The 19,165-nt window shown below is 37.3% G+C and overlaps 1 protein-coding gene across 2 annotated transcripts in view; it reads right to left on the bottom strand.

Annotated features, from left to right (window-relative positions):
* Window positions 1-447: 447 nt before the first annotated feature.
* The window catches only part of SHPRH (SNF2 histone linker PHD RING helicase), a 74,887-nt gene continuing 56,169 nt past the window's right edge, over window positions 448-19,165 (bottom strand). Inside the window, exons 26-30 of one of the 2 annotated variants that reach the window (XM_019744488.3) lie at window positions 10,531-10,623; window positions 9,739-9,825; window positions 8,848-9,026; window positions 3,545-3,625; window positions 448-2,397 (exon numbers count right to left, since the gene is read on the bottom strand). In XM_019744488.3, coding sequence (XP_019600047.3) covers window positions 2,301-2,397; window positions 3,545-3,625; window positions 8,848-9,026; window positions 9,739-9,825; window positions 10,531-10,623 — 537 coding nt within the window. In that variant the 3' untranslated portion in view covers window positions 448-2,300. The remainder of the gene's footprint in view (window positions 2,398-3,544; window positions 3,626-8,847; window positions 9,027-9,738; window positions 9,826-10,530; window positions 10,624-19,165) is intronic. The other variant, XM_019744489.3, reaches the window with a different exon arrangement.

Below are 19,165 nucleotides of genomic sequence, written 5' to 3'. Positions count from 1 at the left end.
TTACACTGTATATAAAGAAGTCTTTTCAGTCCTATAAACTCACCTGAGTCACTTAACAGAGAATGCTTCCTCCATCCAAACACATTTAAGCTAAGAATTGGAACTACCTCATTTTTTTCTCACTGTTTCATTAGTACAGCACCCATCTAAGAACGATTTATAAGCACAGTGATATTTCTGAGAATATAAAATGATGGAAGAAGGAAACAAAAAAGTCCTTTGTTTGCAGCCAAGAAGACATGGGGGTTAGATCTGTACTTGTTTGGAACAATTATTTGAAAGAACTGCCACAATCATTTTGAAGAAATAACAAATGCTATAAAATATGGGGTTCTGTAGTATAAACGATTTTGACATCTTTTGTTGAGAGGCCAAAGTGAACAAACAAAAAAACAAAACAACCACATTGTTATGTCCTATGGCTCAGAAATTAAATAAATCCCCAAATTTCAACTTCCACTAAAATATTTATTTAATTGATGACAGCTTACAGAAATAAATAAGAACAGTTTTCCCTCTAATACAGATAGGCATATTTATATATATATGCTTTTTTTCTTTTTTACAAAATTGAAGCATATCAAATTGTTTTCCCTAAAACTTAGCTCAGAAAGGAATACTAAGAAACAAACAGAAATACTGAAATATTCTCATGAAATTATAACCACTGACCTTCTGAATCTCAGTAGGACAGATGAGTTAGAAAAACAATGTGAAATTTGGAGTCAGGGTACCTGAGCTTCAGTATTTAACTTGCTACGTCTCATAGGCATGTTTCTCAATAGTTCTGAACCTCAGTTCTCTACGTTTAAAACAGGAATGATGTTGATTATATCAATTTCACAGGACTGCTGGGCAAATTAAACATGTGAATATACAGGAAAGCTCTTTATAATACATTAAAGAGCTACAAAATTAATAGCTCTGTTTAATTTCATATAAAAGAATCAATGTGTATCTCCTTTAACTGAAGAATAAGCACCAAAAATGTGTGTGTATTTTCTTCAGTTGAAATATATCAAACCTAGAATAGGAAAATGCACCTGAACTAAGCACCAAAGCCTCTCGGACAAATGTGATCCAGGGGATGTTTCTATTATGGTTTTCTGGGTAGCTAAGGAGAAGCTAATGAGTCCTGAGGGTCACTAAAATTTTGAAGGCTCAAAGAAAACAGAACAAAACAAGAACATTTGTATTGCATCGAACAGCTAGGATACAATAAGCTCCTCCTTAGTTAGAAATTTCAAAGTCCATTAATTCTTCACAGAAGAAGAAACACTATGTTATTATCACTTGCAATTATTTGCTCATGTAAATATGACATTCTCTTGTTCCAAAGATAAAGTACTAGTTCTTGAGAGAAGTACTAGTGGAAGAAAATAACAAACCCTATCATAAATTTAGATATCAGTGGTTAAATGTCTAGCTACATAAGAACATGGGAAAGGAAAAGAAAGAAGACATCAGTATAACAATGATTTTAAAAAAGCCTGCCATATTTCCATGTTATAATGATAAGAACTAAAATTACAAAAATTGCAGTATTTACAGATACATCAATCTTAAGATACATAAAAAAATAAATAAGAAAAATTAAAAGTACAGAAATAGTTTAATTTTAAGGTAAACATTAATATACTGAAAAATGCAATTTAAAGTTAACTCCTTACACTGACACCACTTAACATGTAATACAAACATGAAGTGATCAGTGTTTCACTTTTTTTGTAGCAAGATACAGAGAAAAGAAATCATTGTCTAATATTAACTTATTGTTAGGAGTTGTATTACTCTAAAGTTACTATGTATGGAGTTACAGTATAAACCTACTTAAATAATTAGGAGTTAATGTAATTCCCCATCTACTTAAAATATTACTAACAAGAATTGGTGACTCATGTGCTAAAGATACTGAAGGCCATTCCGAAAATGAGATTCATGTTGGTTGAATAGAACAAGTCATAGAAAACTGGGCTAGCTTGCTTTCTTTCTTATTCCAACTCTTTTTAAGACTGAACTTATCAAAAGAAAAGTACACATTACCTCTCTTAATTCCCTCCGATATAGATAATCTTTGGAACAAAAATAAATGTTTTATTAGGAGTGAAAAATTAAAAATCTTTATAGATCTTCTGGAAACAGTATATTGAAAAGGACTCAATATCTACCAAGAAAGAAAGAAATTCATTCAACTAAGAATAGTATGTACTGACATCTACTGGATATTTTACTTATAACTTTGATCTACAAGCTATGAGTTTTAAAATACATTAAAGTTTGCAGGTTGAATCAAGTGGACTTCACTCGAGTTCTTCCGTTTCTTTGGTAAAGAGGTCTGCCAGGTCAGCCACGGTCAACACAGAGGCCTCTGAATGCTTCACCGACGAGTTTGTGTGACTGCAGGATTTTCCAGGTGAGCGAGTCAGAAAGAAACCCCAAGGAACAGATGATTAAACTCGTCATATATTCTAGTCTTAAATTCTAGTTCCTAACTTTTTGTGACTGTGCCATAAGTAACTCGCAAAAGAAAGTGATCATTATTACATCTTGTTAAAATTAGTTGAACAGCTGTATATATTATTTTCTGGCTTTGTTATAAAATATTTTTGCTCTGCAAAAACAAACAAAAGCCTGCCAACTGCTGCTAAGGCTCTCACCTTACAATTTGCCTTCTTACTATCCAAAGTTAATTTGTTTCAAGAGCATTTCAATAGTTCTTCTAATTGCTATTTTATTGAGGCAGCTTAAATAGTATGCTGAATTCTGTTACAGAGAGAAACACTATCAACAACAAAAGCCTCATGTTTGAGGCAAAAAACTCTCGTGGTAGTGTCTTTCCTTCCTTAAACCACCAATGGAAGACGATTTCCAGTTTCAAATTGCTTCCCTGCTATCCATGCAGTGCCCCTGAGGAAATAATCCCTTCTAAGGAAACCATCTCACGCTGTGAGTATCTTCCAATCATACCTATCTCACAAGGATGCAGGAGGTCAAGGCGTTCGTTTATATTTTCAAAATGACTTTAAAGAAAATAAATTATGGAATACATATTAGGAAGTTTTATGATTCCAAAGTTGAGTTTTTAAAATTCAGGCTGCTCTGTTCTCTTTGCTCTGTTCTGCTTTGGAATTAACGCCACAATTGCCAGCCGAGTGCTAAGTTCAGCTCTTCCTACCTGCGTGTGACTAACACATGCAAACTACAAAGCAGTGCTGTGGGTTCTGTTTTACAGATGTCAGACTAAGGCTTTTAGGTCGGGCATGAAGACAGATTTCATTTAAAAAGTAATCCAACATGGCAAAGACCTGTAGGATAGCTTAAATATTTTTATACATTACAATCCCTGTGTTATTAAGTCAAACACGGACTGTCCAGACCATTCACTGGAAAATTTTGGGGAGGTAAAATGTCATACCTTGTTTTTAAAAAGTATTTGCCCTTCTATCGTTTGGTCGACTTGGTGGTTATCTCAATAAAGAAGTTTGAAGCAACCTTCTATAAACAGGAAAACTTCTTCATTGACTTGGAGCAAATTGTTACCTACCTCCTTTCAGCAGTTTTCAGCATTGCTTGCATTCTTTCTTCTATTGTTGCTTTAATTAAGAATCTGTGTACAATAGTGGGTCTAGAAGATATGTAACAATGGTAAGTTTAACAACATCTTAAGACAAATGAGAACAAACTCCATTTATTAGATGCTCTATATTCATCAGTCAGTTGGTAGCCAAGGTCCTAACTAACCAAGGTGCTGGGGGTGTGGGTGGTCAGCAGTGACTACAACAATTTAATCTCCGTGAACTAACATTCTAATGAGGGCAGAGATGCAGTAAACACACGCAAGATGTACTGAGGTTAGGGTTTCCAGGTGGGAATTCTTGTCCATACTCAGGAATTTTTTTTGCTTTCTCACTCCTGAATCCTGATCTATAAACTGTTTTCTGTTCTCCACCATGAATCGTTTCCACAAAGTGACAGCTGATACTACCAACCACCTGAGTTCAAGGAGCCCATTTTCCTGATTAACCGACCAACTTTTCTCGGGATTCAGGACAGAAAAGTGAAAAAAAATTCCCGAGAACGGGTGGCAATTCCCGCCCGGAAACCCTAGCAACAAATAGGAAAAATGTCTAAGAGATACATTGTGAATAGTACGTTTATTTCCCATTGTGGGTATTACTGGGTTCAAAGGAGCCAATTTTGCCAATTTCCTGACCAAGTTTTCTCGGGATTCGGGAACGGGAAAGCGAAAAAAATTCCTGAGACCTGGCGGGAATTCCCGTCTAGAAACCCTAATTGAGGTACAGGTAATGCCAGGAGGCGGCTGATGTATTAATTGAAACACAACTGATGGGAGTGAGGCCTCTACATAAACGAGTGGGAGAGCATGCAAACAAAAGAAACAGTAAATAAACGCGAAGGCCTGGGAAGAGAACATGCTTGGCACAAGCTTAAAATGTTCAAGGGGCAGGAAGGAGGGTAGCACGGCAGAAGCATACTGTAAATGAGGGGCGGAGAGGTGAAAATGAGATTGCAGAGGTGGGCACAGCTCAAATCATGTAGGATCTTGTAGGACATGGCAGGAATTTGGATTATATTGTGGCTGAAATGGGAAGCCACCAGTGGCTTTTATGCATGATTTGAGTTATACTTGATTACACTTCAGCAATCCTTTGGCTGCTGTTAGGCAGCGTAAGTGGAGACAGAGAAGCCAACTGAGAAGTTCTGCAGTCGGCCAGGTGACAGGGTGGGTTGTGCCATGGAGGCAGCGAAGACAGTAAGCAGTCAGGAGACCTGGAGTTCTTTTGGAGGTAGAGACTTAAAGGACGGTTTGGATGTGAGGTATGGAAAGAGAAATACGAAAGGGTCCTGGATTTCTGGTCTTAGAAACTGTGGATGACAGTGCCACGTTGTAAGGGAGGGAAGGGGGTGGGGTGGGAGTCCAGTAGGAATACAGCTTTGTTTTGCCCAGGTTAATCTTGAGTTTTCTACCCAAGGGAGGTGCCGATTCCACAGATACATGTGCAGAGACAGAACTGGATATTGCCTGTGGGACAGGAGCTAAAGGGCCATGTGTGGGCCGGGGGAAAGACATTTGGCAGTCACCACATACGAATGGTGGATGAGCTCAACTCGGGGGTACAGACAGAAGGAAAATAACTCGCAGGGACCATGGAAAGACGTAGGTATTAATGACACTCGGAGTCCCACTTCAGTGGCAAGGTGGGAATAAATACCCAACCAGAAAGGTCGCGAGAGCGCGGAAGGTAAGAAGTGGAGGGGCAGGTAGAATGTAGGGAATGACTGTTTTTTAAAGATAGATAATATTAAAACATATTTATGTGGGGATATATGAGAAGAGGAATATCCTTGAGACTATGAGAAAGGATGGGACAAGTGGAATGGCTGGCTTTTGAAAGAAAAGGGACACTTCTTCCACTGTAATAAAAGGGAAGAAATACACTATGTCTTCCTGCCTATTACTGCAGATGAACTATCCGTGCTCCTCCCTGAAACCAGTCTCTACATAAGGCTTCGACCTCCTGCCGACTCAAGGACATCGTTCCAGCATTCTCCCCACTCCCTTGTTTCACTAGTTTTTCTGTCTCTAATGAATCATTGTCCTATTATTTCTCCTATACGAAAAGAGAAAACAAACAACAAACAAACAAAACTATAACAAAATTCCCATGACCCCCCTCTCTTCCTTTTCTCTGTTCTTTGCAGCAAAACTCCTCAAAATACTCGTCCTACCGGCTATATAGAGGAGACCGTGCATTGTGGCTAAAAGCATGGATTCTGGAGGCAGCAGGGCTGTTTGCAACCTGCCAACACTTTTACTGCCATGCGACCTTGGACAAGACACTTCACCTCTCTCTGTTACATAAGTGTGTGCTAATAAATAAATACAATCTTATTCTCTTACTCTCACATCAGGACACTGCCTCCACCACTCCACCCCAATTGGTTTTGATCTCCACGGTGCTAAATCTAATGATCGATTCTCAATCCTTACCTTACTGACATGTTGAGAGTGGCGATCATGACACAGCTGATCATATCGTCCTCCTTGAGTTACATTCTTTACCTGGCTCCCAGGGCACCTCTCTCTTTGGTTTTCTCCTATTGCATTGTTGGATCTTTATCTGTCCCTTTGCTGGTTCCTCCTCCTCTCCCAGAGCCTTTACCCTGGGTGTGCGCTGGAGTTCAGTTCTTGGCCCGCCGCGCTATCTACATGCATTCCCTAGATAAGTCATTCAGTCTCGTGACTTAAAAATACCATTACATGCTGGTGACTTCAAATGTATCTCTCTAGCCCAGATTTTTCTACGAAACTCCAGGCTTCTATACCCAATTACGGGATAGAAATCTCTATTTGGATGTCTAGTAAAAATACCAAACTTGTATCTAAGATAAAGTTCTGTCTTTCCCTCACGAAATATACTCTCTGTGTAGCCTGCCCCAGCTCAACGGAAAGCTACTTCTTCCTTCCAGATGTCCAGGCCCCAAACCACGGTGTTAACTTTGACTCTCTCACATGCCATGTCCAGTCTGTCCACAAATACTACTGCTTCTACCTTCAAAATAAGTCCAGAAGCTGACGCTTTCTCAACGTTTGCCCTGCTGTTGACATGGTCCAGGTCACCTTCACCTCTCACCAGGATTACTGCCCTAACCTCCTAACTAGTCTCCCTGCCTATACTCGTCCTAGCTTCCCTTCCCCGCAGGCCCACACAGCACTCAGAATAGTTCTTGCAACACTTAGGTTAGATCACGTCACTCCCCTGCTCAAAGCCTTCCAATGGCCTCCTGGGCGTACACAATACCCCCTCCCTCGCCCGCCCCGCCTCCCATCCAGGCCCTCTGACCTCATCTCCTGTTTCTCTCCTCTTTGCTCACTCTAATTCAGCAACTCCGGCTCCTTGCACAGTCCTGACTTAGGCCTGTGTACTGAGTGTACCTCTACCTGGACATTCTTCCCTATGGATGAACATATCTGCATGGCTTTCTCTCACTTCTCCTATTTGTTCATGTGTTACCTTCTCCGTAAGACCTTCCATGCCGTCCCAAGAGCTGCCTGCACTCTTCACCCTCCTCACTACTTTTCCAGCTCCTAACACAGTACGGATTTTACTTATTATGTTTATTGTTTACCATCTGTCTCTCTAACCCTTACAACTAGAATTTTAGCTCCATGAGGGCATCTCAAGTACCTAGAACGGTACCTGGCAGACAGAAGGTGCTCAATAAAAATTTATTGAATGAATATGGAGATATCAACCCAGGTGGACTGTTCAAGTTGGTGATGGGAAGAAGAGGTCCTTCCAATCTGATTGTATCTGTTTTCCCTGGGAGGCGACTTTGTCGGTAGGGATGAGGGAGATGCAGGAGACTTAAGATATTTTTGTCAGGAAGCAGAACAGTCTATTTACTAGGGAAGTGTAGTAGGATTGTCAAGTAGTGTTATATGGCCTTTTTAGACTTGTGGCCTTACGTCTGAGAAGAGTCCAGTGTATGCGTTAGAAAACATTGATGAGACAGGAAGTGAATGTTTAAAAATATAAGACAAAACGACAACAAAAACCACACACAAAAAACCCAACCAACCTAACAAGGCATAACTGCATTTTAAATGATATGTGGCAGTACCTTAGTATAACCTTGCACTTATTACAATTATATTACTTTGTCATATTTTGCTAAGGGTTTGTTAGGTGAACATGTCTCTCTCTGGCTTAAAATTAAAAGCCACCATTTGTTTTCTCAGCTGTTGCTTACAGAGCAGTCCATGTTTTTGAGAATGGCACGAAAGACCTCATCTTCTGCCCTCTTCTCATATTTTATACTCCGGCAACTGCAAACTCCATAGAGTTCCTAGAAATACCATGCTGTTTATCTCCTGTGTTTCTGAACTCTCTTGGCTGCGTGAACACCACTTTTTGTTTCAGCCCAGTTTTGAAGTAATTATTTCTTCAAGATTCAACCTAATGAAGCTTTTCCTGAGTCTCTAGGGCTCAAACTGATCATTCCTGATTTTGTTACGCTGGCACTTTCATTATATTTTTGCACCCTCTACTATGATACGTTTAATCATCTGTTTCTTGTACTACATGTGACCTCATTGGAGGAAAAGATTGTCTTAATTTGCATCTTCAGTACCCAGCCAATGCCCAACATAGAGTAGGTGCTCAATCACTATTTATTTGAGACCTTAGTATGGATACATTTAAAAAAAAACAAAAACATTCAAGGCATCTAATACCTTGAAGTAAGGTATTACTTCAAGTAAGTAAGGCCTTATAAAGGATAACGGCCCATTCTGACATTTGAATAGAAGTAGTACGGACTACATAATATTCACTATTAGGTTTGCTCTGGACCTCAAGCTAATCTAATTATCTCTTAGAAGGGACCTGGGGGGTGGGGACTATCTTTTCCTAAGAGGAAGAATTTAAAAAGCAGATATTTAATTTTGGTCATGCATGAATTATGCCTTCTTTTAAATACAGGCTACCTGAACAATCAAAAATCAATTCTTCTCAGAATTATGATGGATGCTTTCAACTCTGCAGTTATCGTAAGTATTTTAAGAAATTTTGATGAAGTGATCAGGGTAGTTTGTGACAGAAGGAAGACCAAAATCTGGGAGAATTTGGGGGTTTGTTGCTTGGAGGGGAGGAAGGGTTGGAAATCTCTGAAAATGTCATTTGGTCAAATAAGAATACTTGAACATGTAATAAATAAGGAAGAAATTAAAAATGAATAGGTTATTACGATGAAGAGTTTAAACACTGATTTGTATCTTAGAAACTTGAAGCAATCAGGACGGATGTTAATTGAAGTCCTTACTTGGTTTGTCCAATTCGGTGCACCCTTCCTATGGCCTGAAGCTCATGGGCAGGGTTCAGTATGGGCTCCACCAAGAGAACATGAGTCGCTTCAATGATAGTTAATCCATTAGAACCTGTGTGCAGGGGCAGCAGCAAAATATTGATTTGTGGATCATGTTTAAATGCTGAAAGGTTCTCCTAAAAAAGAAAGGTACATATTCATTTTAGCTGGATCAGTTAAAAATAAAAGCAGTATATTATAGCTCGTGTTCATTATGCCTAACGGTATCCAGATCATTGTGAAATGCAATAGCTAAGAAAGTTAAATGTAAAATTACCAATTTTAGACAATGTAAACTTGTTGCTTGACTTCATGAGGAAACGTGTCACATAAGGTCTCTTGTTATTTATAATATACAGTGGAACCACAAGATCCGTATGTATGATGCATACAAAATAAACTATGTGAGATTAGAGGAAAAAGAGAGAAAGTGATGAATGTGTTAGTGAGTATGAGGCAAGAACCATAAGTCTGCTCAATTTTCACTTGGTCTTTTTTTGTGTGTGTGTTTGTCTCTTAGAGTGTGCACCTGTCGTTGGGCCGAGTGTGATGCAAGGACAATTTGACCAGATGCAGTTCTGCCTGATGCAGTGTCTTTAGAACCTAAACCCAGGAGCATGAGACCCCTGTCCATTCAAAAGGTATGTCAGAAATGGACCTCAAGTGAGAAGAATCTTGTTACCGGTATAACTGAATAGAAAGAAAATAACTAGTTTCTCTATTTTGCTTTTGAATGTTAATTTTATAATTAATCGAGACACAAGACAATAAAGGCAAGTGGGTTAACAGACATTTCAATGTGCCACTCAATCCACTTCAGAAAACCTGAGTAAAATCTTCTTGACATACCTGAAATGTCTTGACACGACTGATCTGTGCAAATTTCATGTTGTTGTCAGTGAGAGCTTTTGAAATAATATCTAACACATCTTGCCACTAAGAACACATAAAACAATAGGAAAATAGTTACACATAACTGTCATATAGCGAATTTGAAAAGGAACTAAATCAAAATAACTTTTGTACATCAGAAATAAGTCAACACAAAAGCAAAATCTTTAAAGGAAGTACCATCAATATTATTTAGCTCTATATTGAAATGATAGCGTTTTTTTTTCTTTTCTATTTTTAAATCAAATGATGGTTATAGATAGGGTAAGAAACACGAGCACCTTTGAGAAGTGAATTAAGATAAACATCATAGAAAATAAATAGTGGACTGCTTAATGGATGTGGTCACTTATCTTTTAAACCTGAAAACTAGAATCTTTACTCAATATTCTCAATACTTTATTTAGTAGATTCCTTTTCTTATTCTTAAACAACCAACTTCATTTGTGAAATGAGACTTTCAAGGTTATAGATTCCAATTAAAAAATATTAACATAAGAAAATCCCTAAGTAAAATTAATATGAAAACATGAAATGCAGCTAAAGAAATTGTCTTGTGGGAACACCATCAAATTTCTCTAAAAATAATTCTCTCCTATAGACATTAAAAAAAAATCTGGCAGGCAAAAATCTCTCAGTAATTCTAAGTCTCACCTATATTATAATAAACATTAAAATTAGTTCTCAGATATAAACTGATTAGAGAAAGCCAGTCTGTGTTAATATTGAGGAGGGAAATACTGATTATACCGTTGAGAAAACGAGCGCTTTAGCCCCTGGATCTCTAAGCTCGATCCTCATCAGAGTTCTGACCACAGCTTCCACTTTTGTAGAATGGCTGCCCTTTGAAAACGGAGAAGAAAACACATTATTACCAAATAAAATCTAGTAAACAATGGGATGGAAAACCAATATAAAACACTTTTATTATCAAAACTATTATGACAGGTACATACGCGTTTATCCATTTTTATTTTGTATTTGCTGGAGATTTCCTTTAGCCTGAAATTGTAGAACTTATGGAATTTACACTCTGAGAGAACTGAATGTAAAAGCACACCAGGAAGTCATCCAGCGATATGACCCTGAAGATAAGATTCTTTTCAGTTAAGTGTTTAGGTTTGTAGTTACAAAATTTTGTTAAGATAGTCAGAATTTTTATTCAAAAACCACCATTCACTTCAGACATTATGGCACTGGAAATGTTAAGAATACAATGAATCAAAATTTCAACGCAAGCAAACAGTGAAGGATCCAGTCTGCGAAGAATCCTTCCTTACAATGGCATTTCGAAGGACAATGACAGAGGTACAAATGACATCCACTGAAACTGAGCAGATTTACACGAAGCTAAAAATAAATACTTAAAGAGTGCTTTTTGCATAACCATTTCCATCAGAAGAGTAAGGAAATGAGAGAAAAAAAAAAAAAGGAGAAATGAGAAAATGAAGAAATAAAGCAAGAGTTTTTACAGCCTTCATTGAGAAAGTTTAGTTGTCTACTATGCCCTAGAATGCTCTGGTAGATGGTATGAGGTGGGTGTAGGATTTTGAGTGAGACAATTCTATATTCATTGCCAGTTCTGCATCTCACTGGTCAGATTCTAACCTTTGTAAGCCTTAGTTTCCCCTTTTGTTAAGCAGGGATGATAATATTTAATATTTCCAAAGGTGGTTGTGATGGTTGAATGAGAAATGCATACAAAGCATTTAGACCAAAACCTGGCAAACAGCAGACATTCAATAACTTATCTTTCTGAGACATTACATATGAGCACGATAATGGCAGACTATTCTACAAGGGGGGCAGATCTAATCAAAAACATAAAAATATTCCCGCAGCAGCATTACTCTTCTCAAACCACCCCTCCTCATCACTTTTACATGAAAAGACACTCAAACGTAAAAATATAACAAAACAAGGAAGAAAGCTGTACTAATTTCAAGTTAGCAAGACAGAATTATGGGAAAGTTTCAAAATTCTCGTATTAAAATACTGACTCTATATGTATTCCTCTGGACATGCAGACTTTGGATTATATTTGAAAGGCTAAAAAATATAAGGAAGCTACTTCAGTCTAAAAATTATTTTAACAAGAGCAAAATTATCTCAAATAAAACAGAAAATTAGCATAAAGTGATCATTTAGGAGTTTAGACAGAAACAGCCATGTCCCTTGCAAGGTCTTATTTTCAAAAAGATATGCAAATGAAATACCAGGATAACTATGAACCCTTCAATTTATTAAGCTGCTTCTTATAAAAGTTACAAAGAAAACAGAACAATCTTTTATAAGCAACACTCCAAACTGGAGTGCTAATTCTATGCAGGAAAAGACCAGAACCTTCCCTTTTATCATAGTCCGGCCAGTTCAGTGGTAGCTCTCAGTGATGCCTTCCAAATGTCACAGTTCTGAACCATCTGGTCCCTGTCCAGTCACTTCCCACCATGAAAGAAAAGGAAGTCTAGAAATCCAAAGCTCTGCTTGGCAGAACCCACACAGGCAGTGAGACGACCTTAAATACCCTTTTCTTCCAGAAGCACAGCAAGTGGCTACCGAGAACAAGAACAATGGAGAAAGAAGGGGGTGCCCCATATGTAGCTGTGGCTCTTTGTTTGGGTATGCATTCCCTGCATAATTTTTTAAAACAAATCCAATAAACGCATAATCCTTATGTTAGACCAATGCGTTAAGGCAGTTTCTACAAGACAAAAGATTTCATATTTTAGACTGAAGACATTTAAATTATTATAAATTATCATTAAAAATGTTGCTTCAAATCAAAGGTGCTACGTTGAAAATCCACTGTCTCTAGGAATCTATCTTCATAAGAATTCATAATTTATTGTTAAATGAAAAGAAAGTGTCATACACAACAAACGATTACTTATCTAAAGGGCAACACAGAAAAGGAGTAAACTGCAGAGAAACTGAATAAAGTTAGGTAAGGATCTGGTTTCTGTCCTACATATATCACAAGCACTTTTTTGGTAACTTTCAAAAAACTCCAAAAAAGCAATATATGTTTATGGGACAACTAAGCTAGTAGAAATATACAGGATTAAAAATTTACACCTGTTTTTTATGCCCCAACCTTTTTAAACACCACTAAGAATCTGGCATTTATCTTGCTGGACCTTATGCATTTTAGAAGCCTACATAAAAATGCACACACAACCCACAAACATTTTATAACATGGCTTTTCATTTAACATTGTATTTTAGCAATCTTTTCATGTAGGACCTTTGTATTTATCTCACTTTAATGGCTGCAAAATATTTAGGGAACAACAATTTATTATTTACTTATTAATATACATTTACATTGATTTCATTCTTTTTGCCACTGCAAACAATACTTCAGTGACTACAGCTTTGGGAACACGTGTAAATATTTTTGTTGGGTAGGCATTTCAAAGAATTGTTGGTCAAAGGTTAAAGAAACTGTAGATATTTGGATTTTGGTAGATTCTCTAAACTGCCCTCTAAAATACTAGAACTTTTAGCTATCAACAGTTAAATTGATAACATGTGCGCACTTGTTACAATTTCATTTATTGCCAATCTGTGCGAACTTGTTACAATTCCACTTATTGCCAATCTGATAGGTGGAATGAAGAACCAAATTTTCATTCCAACTGCATTTTCCTAAGAGTGAGCTTGACTATCATTTGCTGGCCATTTAGAATTCCTCTGCTGTGAACTGTCTATTCATATCCTTTGAAATTTTAAAAAAACTGGCTTATTTTTTTCTCATGTATTTGTAGGATTTCTTATATACTGTACATGTTAATTTTTTTGTAAATATTTTCCTACCTCTGTAGTCGTTCACATTTAATTGTGGTAAACACAATAATGTAAGCAAAAGTGCTATATTACAGTAATTCACAAATGCTTGATGAATTGCATCTGGATTTAAAAGGTAAGTATTCTTCAACTTTATTATTTTACTGGATGTTTCTGTGCTTAACATTAAATTTGTCTTTCATAAGAAAAAGATGAGAAATTTTATTTGGGAGAAGAATAGCTTTTCTTCAATTAATTGCCTTGCCATGGTTCTAGCTAGTATAATTTCATATGATAATTATATCATACTTCAGAGTACTCACCAGTTGATATATTGTTTGAAAACAAGGATCAAATGGCATTTACTTGTATATTGCCTAGAGCTTGGCATGGTCCTTTGTATATAGTACATAGGCAATAAGTTTATCTAATGTAGAAAAATTAACATTTACTTTTAGTGTTCTTGATCCCAAACATGACTGAGAAAAACAAATGAATAAACAAAATAAAAATAAAAGGTTAGACTACAATTAAAAAATTTCAACATTTTTTTTCTTTTTAATTAAAGTTTATTGGGGTGACATCAACATATTTTTTAATCATGCAGAATGATCAACAACAGGCAAATAAAATCTTGCAATTAATCTTTAGCTCTTCCACCTCTAAAGATTAGAGAGACTCAGATAAGAGCAGTCATGAAAGATGGGGTTTGACCTAACACACAGCAGGCTGTATGTGGGTTTGGTGTTTAGTATTCTATAGTAAAATCACTGGAACTGCTCTTAAAAGAAGCTATCAGTTGGAGGATGGTGTCATCTCATTCAGTTGATCAACAATGATTTTTTTCCACCTACCCATCAGCAGCTACAGGGGAAGTTAACAAAGTCAGCAAACCCCACGGGGTTCTGCAGTGAATATTATTTATATTATAATATTGTATATACTGTTGACTGATTTTCTCTAGATACGGAAGACATGTCTATAATTAGATAAAATGTGAATGTTTAAAAATTATAAAAATGATATAACACAAATCAGCATGTGGAAGAGAGAAGAAAGACTGAAGAATAGATGCAGTAATTCCCTCATCTTTTAAAGTAAGGAGTGAACATACATTGTCTAATGTTAGTATTTTGAGAAATAAAATTTATATGTATTATTGAAAGTCACGTAGGTGATCTCTGTAACTAAAAACAGAAATGGCTCATGGTGGCAGGGCAAGGAAGGGATAACGGAAGACAGCATTACTTTACATTGTATGCTTTTGTGTGAATTATTTCTACTACATATAAATATACATTTTGTCTGCCCTTATAGATGAACAGGGCTTTAGGGGAATGGCTGGGAGGCCTGTAATTCTCGGAGTTTTTACACTTCTTAGCTCAATGATACAATCGAGATTGGGCTGATCACAGTGAACTGGTCTTCTAACCACGGCATTAGGCTAGTCCTACACGCTATTGTTCCTGCGTGGCTCTTGCTGCTCTAGGGTCAAATGGATGCCTAACTGTGCTACCTGCCAGGTGATGAGTTTCAGCTTTATCAGAGGCGGGACAATCACCTCTGAAACAGAGCACAGGTCCTATTTGAATCTTCCAATTATTTCTTGGATTTATTTTTGCAATCTTTTAAACATATTACGAGAATGAAAGGTCTTGAGATATTTTAAGGATTCATCTCGCTGAAGAATATCACTTTAGAAGAAGGCAAATTTACACAGCTTAGCTCTCCCCATTCCTAAAAGAGAACTATGTTCTCTAATCAGTAATATGACCACCTGGATTATAACTTGGTGATAGGTAATAGATTTTTCTTTACGTTTCCTTGGTGGTTTGTAAGTTGCAAATAATTTGAATGTTTCCCATTATTGCTCAGTTCAGAGGAAGTCATTTGCTGTCTTAGTATTTTACGACTTTCATTACTTTTATTCTGCACTTTTCTTTCTGCAGTAAAGCTAACTCTCTCAATGTGTCTCTGTTGACCATAGTACTTTCAGCTAAGACCTGTTCACATTGTATTATTTCTGTCTGCACCTGTTCACTATGCTAAAAACTCACGTTGGTAGTGACAGACACAGCTTAGTGCAGTATGCAGCTTGTATGACTGTCTCATGAAACAGGAATACTTTTCAAGCAAACCCCTGGGGCAAGTGCTGGGTTCGTTAAGCATTCACATGTCACTTAAATAAGGCTCAGTGGAAACTCCACGTAGGCGGTGGGAAATCTTAGAAGTGCACAAGGCCACCAAATATTACCCTGTTCTTTTAAACACTTTGCATAAGGATTTCAAAGAGATAAGTTGTAAGTGCAAACATTTTCAAATTTTATTTGGACCCAAAGGGATATTATACGTAATATTATATGTAATATTATATGTAATATTAGGGATATTATATGTAAATACCATTCAATCCATCCATCCATCCATCCACCCACCCCCTTACTGAGTACTGTTATATGCCGGGCATTGTCCTAGATGCTGGGGACACAGTAGTGAATAAGTCCCCACCTCAAGAAACAACATCCTTTCCACATTTTAATGGCGTTTACACTCTACGAAGGGTAAGTTCTTCATAAAGGTAATTTCATAAAGATGATTTATGGCTTATTTCTTAGAAGTCTCCATGGCATGTTCAATTGATTGCAAACTATTGCTAACTTCAACACTAGACTAACAGTTCATTGGCAAGTGATAACTTGGCCAATGAATAAATTTTTTGTAATTACTATTGTATTTACTCATGACATTTATAACAAAAGTACACAATTGAATTTTAAATTTACTATTAATGTTCATGTTCAAGTATTTTACATAAAATATTTAGATAAGTATATTTAAATATATTTACCAAATTATTTTATGCCAACTCTAAACTCAGTCATAATTTTCCAGCTTTTCCCCACGTTTATTTTAATTATATTTAGAAAGTACAAGACAGACTTCATGAGTCACCTTTGAATGAACTGAACAAAAACAAAAACAAGAAAGGAAGCAATAGGATTCTACACGTAGTAGAATTTGACATACGGTATTTCTAGGCTTCTCTGGGAGTTTGAATGCAGAAACACAGTATATTTTTTTCTCTATGAAAAGACTGCATAAAACATCTCTATTATCAATAGATTTACTTGTGAAAAATGCAGATTCCTGGACCGGATCCCACATCTAATGAATCAAAATTTATGGGAATGGGGCCCAAAATAAATCTTTATTTTAAAAAGCAGGCCAGCGAACGGACCCTCAAAAGTGGGAAGATGAAGCATTGTGCCTGTGTGTGGGATGGCAGGAAGGAAGCTGTTCTGCTGTGGCTACATCCGTGTGGTATATTTTCTCCTGGACAGAAACTTCTCATGACATAAGAAGCTTGTCCATTACAGGGTCAGGGTTTCCACTGAGAAAAATACTTTGTGTGAAACCCAGCCAAACTTAGGACACAGAGAACATGCCACGTGGGGCATATGTTCTGCCAGGAGGCCTACTTCACCGTCCAAAATGCCTGGCAGTTGTCAGAACTTGCAAGGGGAATTTTGTTTACTTTGTGAAATGCGCAGTAGGTTCCAAGGGTCATTTAGGAATACTGTCACATGCATTTGGGTGGATACAGTCTTTAACTTAAATGCATCCACCACAGAGAACATTGTGATCTCAGTGTCTGTTTTATTTCTATGGTCAGTCAATAGAATTCCTTACATTGTGAAAAATCTGTAGAAAAAATGTCTTATGTTATTTAATATCATTTTTATGTTCTTCAAATATCTTTTATCCGAGATCAGCTATATAATAAAGCACTATAAATTATATTATACTGCTCAGAGTGAATAGCATTTCATATAATACACAAATTTTAATGAAATAAAAAAATTGCTTCTCAGGCTTGTTTAACAAAGATCAGAGATTTGCTTATCAACAATAAAAGGAAAAACGCCCTAAGTTTAGGAATAGTTTGAACTGGTATTGACAAATTTTCAAAATTATGCTTTCACTCTTCCCATGGAGCACGCTTTACCTTCTGTCCGATCCCTCCCTCAACTCCAAGATAGATGATATGACCATATAATAGGAGAGTTTTAGATCGTCAGAAAAGTGCAGTGAGAGTCTGAGAAAACAATAAGCAGATGATTCAAAGAGAAGGTGGCAGACACTAGGGCAGAAACATGACAGAAGAACAGGGGACAGGCACAAGGAGGCAGAAGTGGCAGACACAAATGGTGCCAGAAAACGCAGTGAGAAGCAAAAGTAAAGGCAGCAAAAAGCAAGGTGAGAATGTGGAAGAGGGATAAAACCTGCACGCATAATAGGTGCGACATTCAGTCATGTACTGTGTTTCCCCGAAAATAAGACCCAGCCGGACCATCAGCTCTCATGCATCTTTTGTAGCAAAAATTAATATAAGACCCGGTCTAATATTATATTGTGTTATATAAGACCGGGTCTTATATAATATGATATAAGACCCAGTCTTATATTAAAATAAGACACAGTATTATATTATATTATATTATATTATATTATATTATATTATATTATATTATACCCAGTTTTACATTATATTAAAATAAGACCGGGTCTTATATTAATTTTTGCTTCAAAAGAAGCATTTGCTTCAAAAGAGCTGATGGCCTGGCTAGGTCTTATTTTTGGGGAAACACGGTAGTTAATAGAAAGGAAATACAAGTATATATGCATCTATGACAAAAGAGGAATTAATTTTAGTAAATACTGTAATCTTTTATGTTTTTCATAAGATGCTTCATTAATTCCTGGGTTCTTCAATCAGAGCATAATAAACACATTTGTACACTGATATCCCTTCCCCAACAGGACAACAAATGTAACTGCCCTAATCTCTCTCCTGGTGCCCAGGAAAGCTGCCATAGAATAAAACAGGTGTGTGGGCTGGACGAGCTCCGTGACTCCGTTTCACAGAGGCCGTGCTGTTTACTGGTAGCCACAGCAATCACTTCCTAAACCTCGCTGCATGGAGCCTGACACAGCAGTTCCTTCTCATGCTTGTTCTCTGTACTGTGAATGCTTGCATCTGAGAGTCAGCAGCCCTTCTTAGCTACGAAGGCCATCTGTGGCCCTCGGGATGCCCCAGCCAGAGGAAGAGATAGAAGAGAAAGAAGAAAGGGCTAAGAAGGACTCTTTTGATGGGAAGGAAAGGGAGAGAGGAACTGCGGGAGTGGGAAGACAGGGGGGGAGGAGGACTGAGAAGGAAAGCCATTCTTTGTGTGGTGAGTAGGACAAAGTATAACCAAGTCGAGATACCATATACTGTGCACTCGGAGAACCCATTCCACATGGAGGTCTCACTGCTCATCTTCTAGAACGTTTTCTCCACCACCTCACGTGCGTCACCCACTTCTGCAGCCACATCTGGAGTACTGAATGCCTGCAAATGACTATGATCTCCTGTTCTCTCCTAAGAACACCTACCCTTAGGCTTCTTTGCTCCACAGCCCAACCTTCACCCGTTACTTGATTTCAATGAGATCTCTACTTTCTCTCTCTACATCAACACTCTCCATGACTTTACAAGATATTTATAGATTATCCCTTCTCTTTCCTCTATCTTCAATCTATCCTTCTTCACTGGAGA

This window comes from Rhinolophus sinicus, chromosome 2, assembly GCF_057876585.1.
Source record: "Rhinolophus sinicus isolate RSI-liver-muscle chromosome 2, RSI-T2T, whole genome shotgun sequence".
Classification (NCBI taxonomy): domain Eukaryota; kingdom Metazoa; phylum Chordata; class Mammalia; order Chiroptera; family Rhinolophidae; genus Rhinolophus; species Rhinolophus sinicus.
The sequence above is the reverse complement of the archived record's forward strand: the minus strand, read 5'-3'. Positions and strand labels throughout refer to the sequence as shown.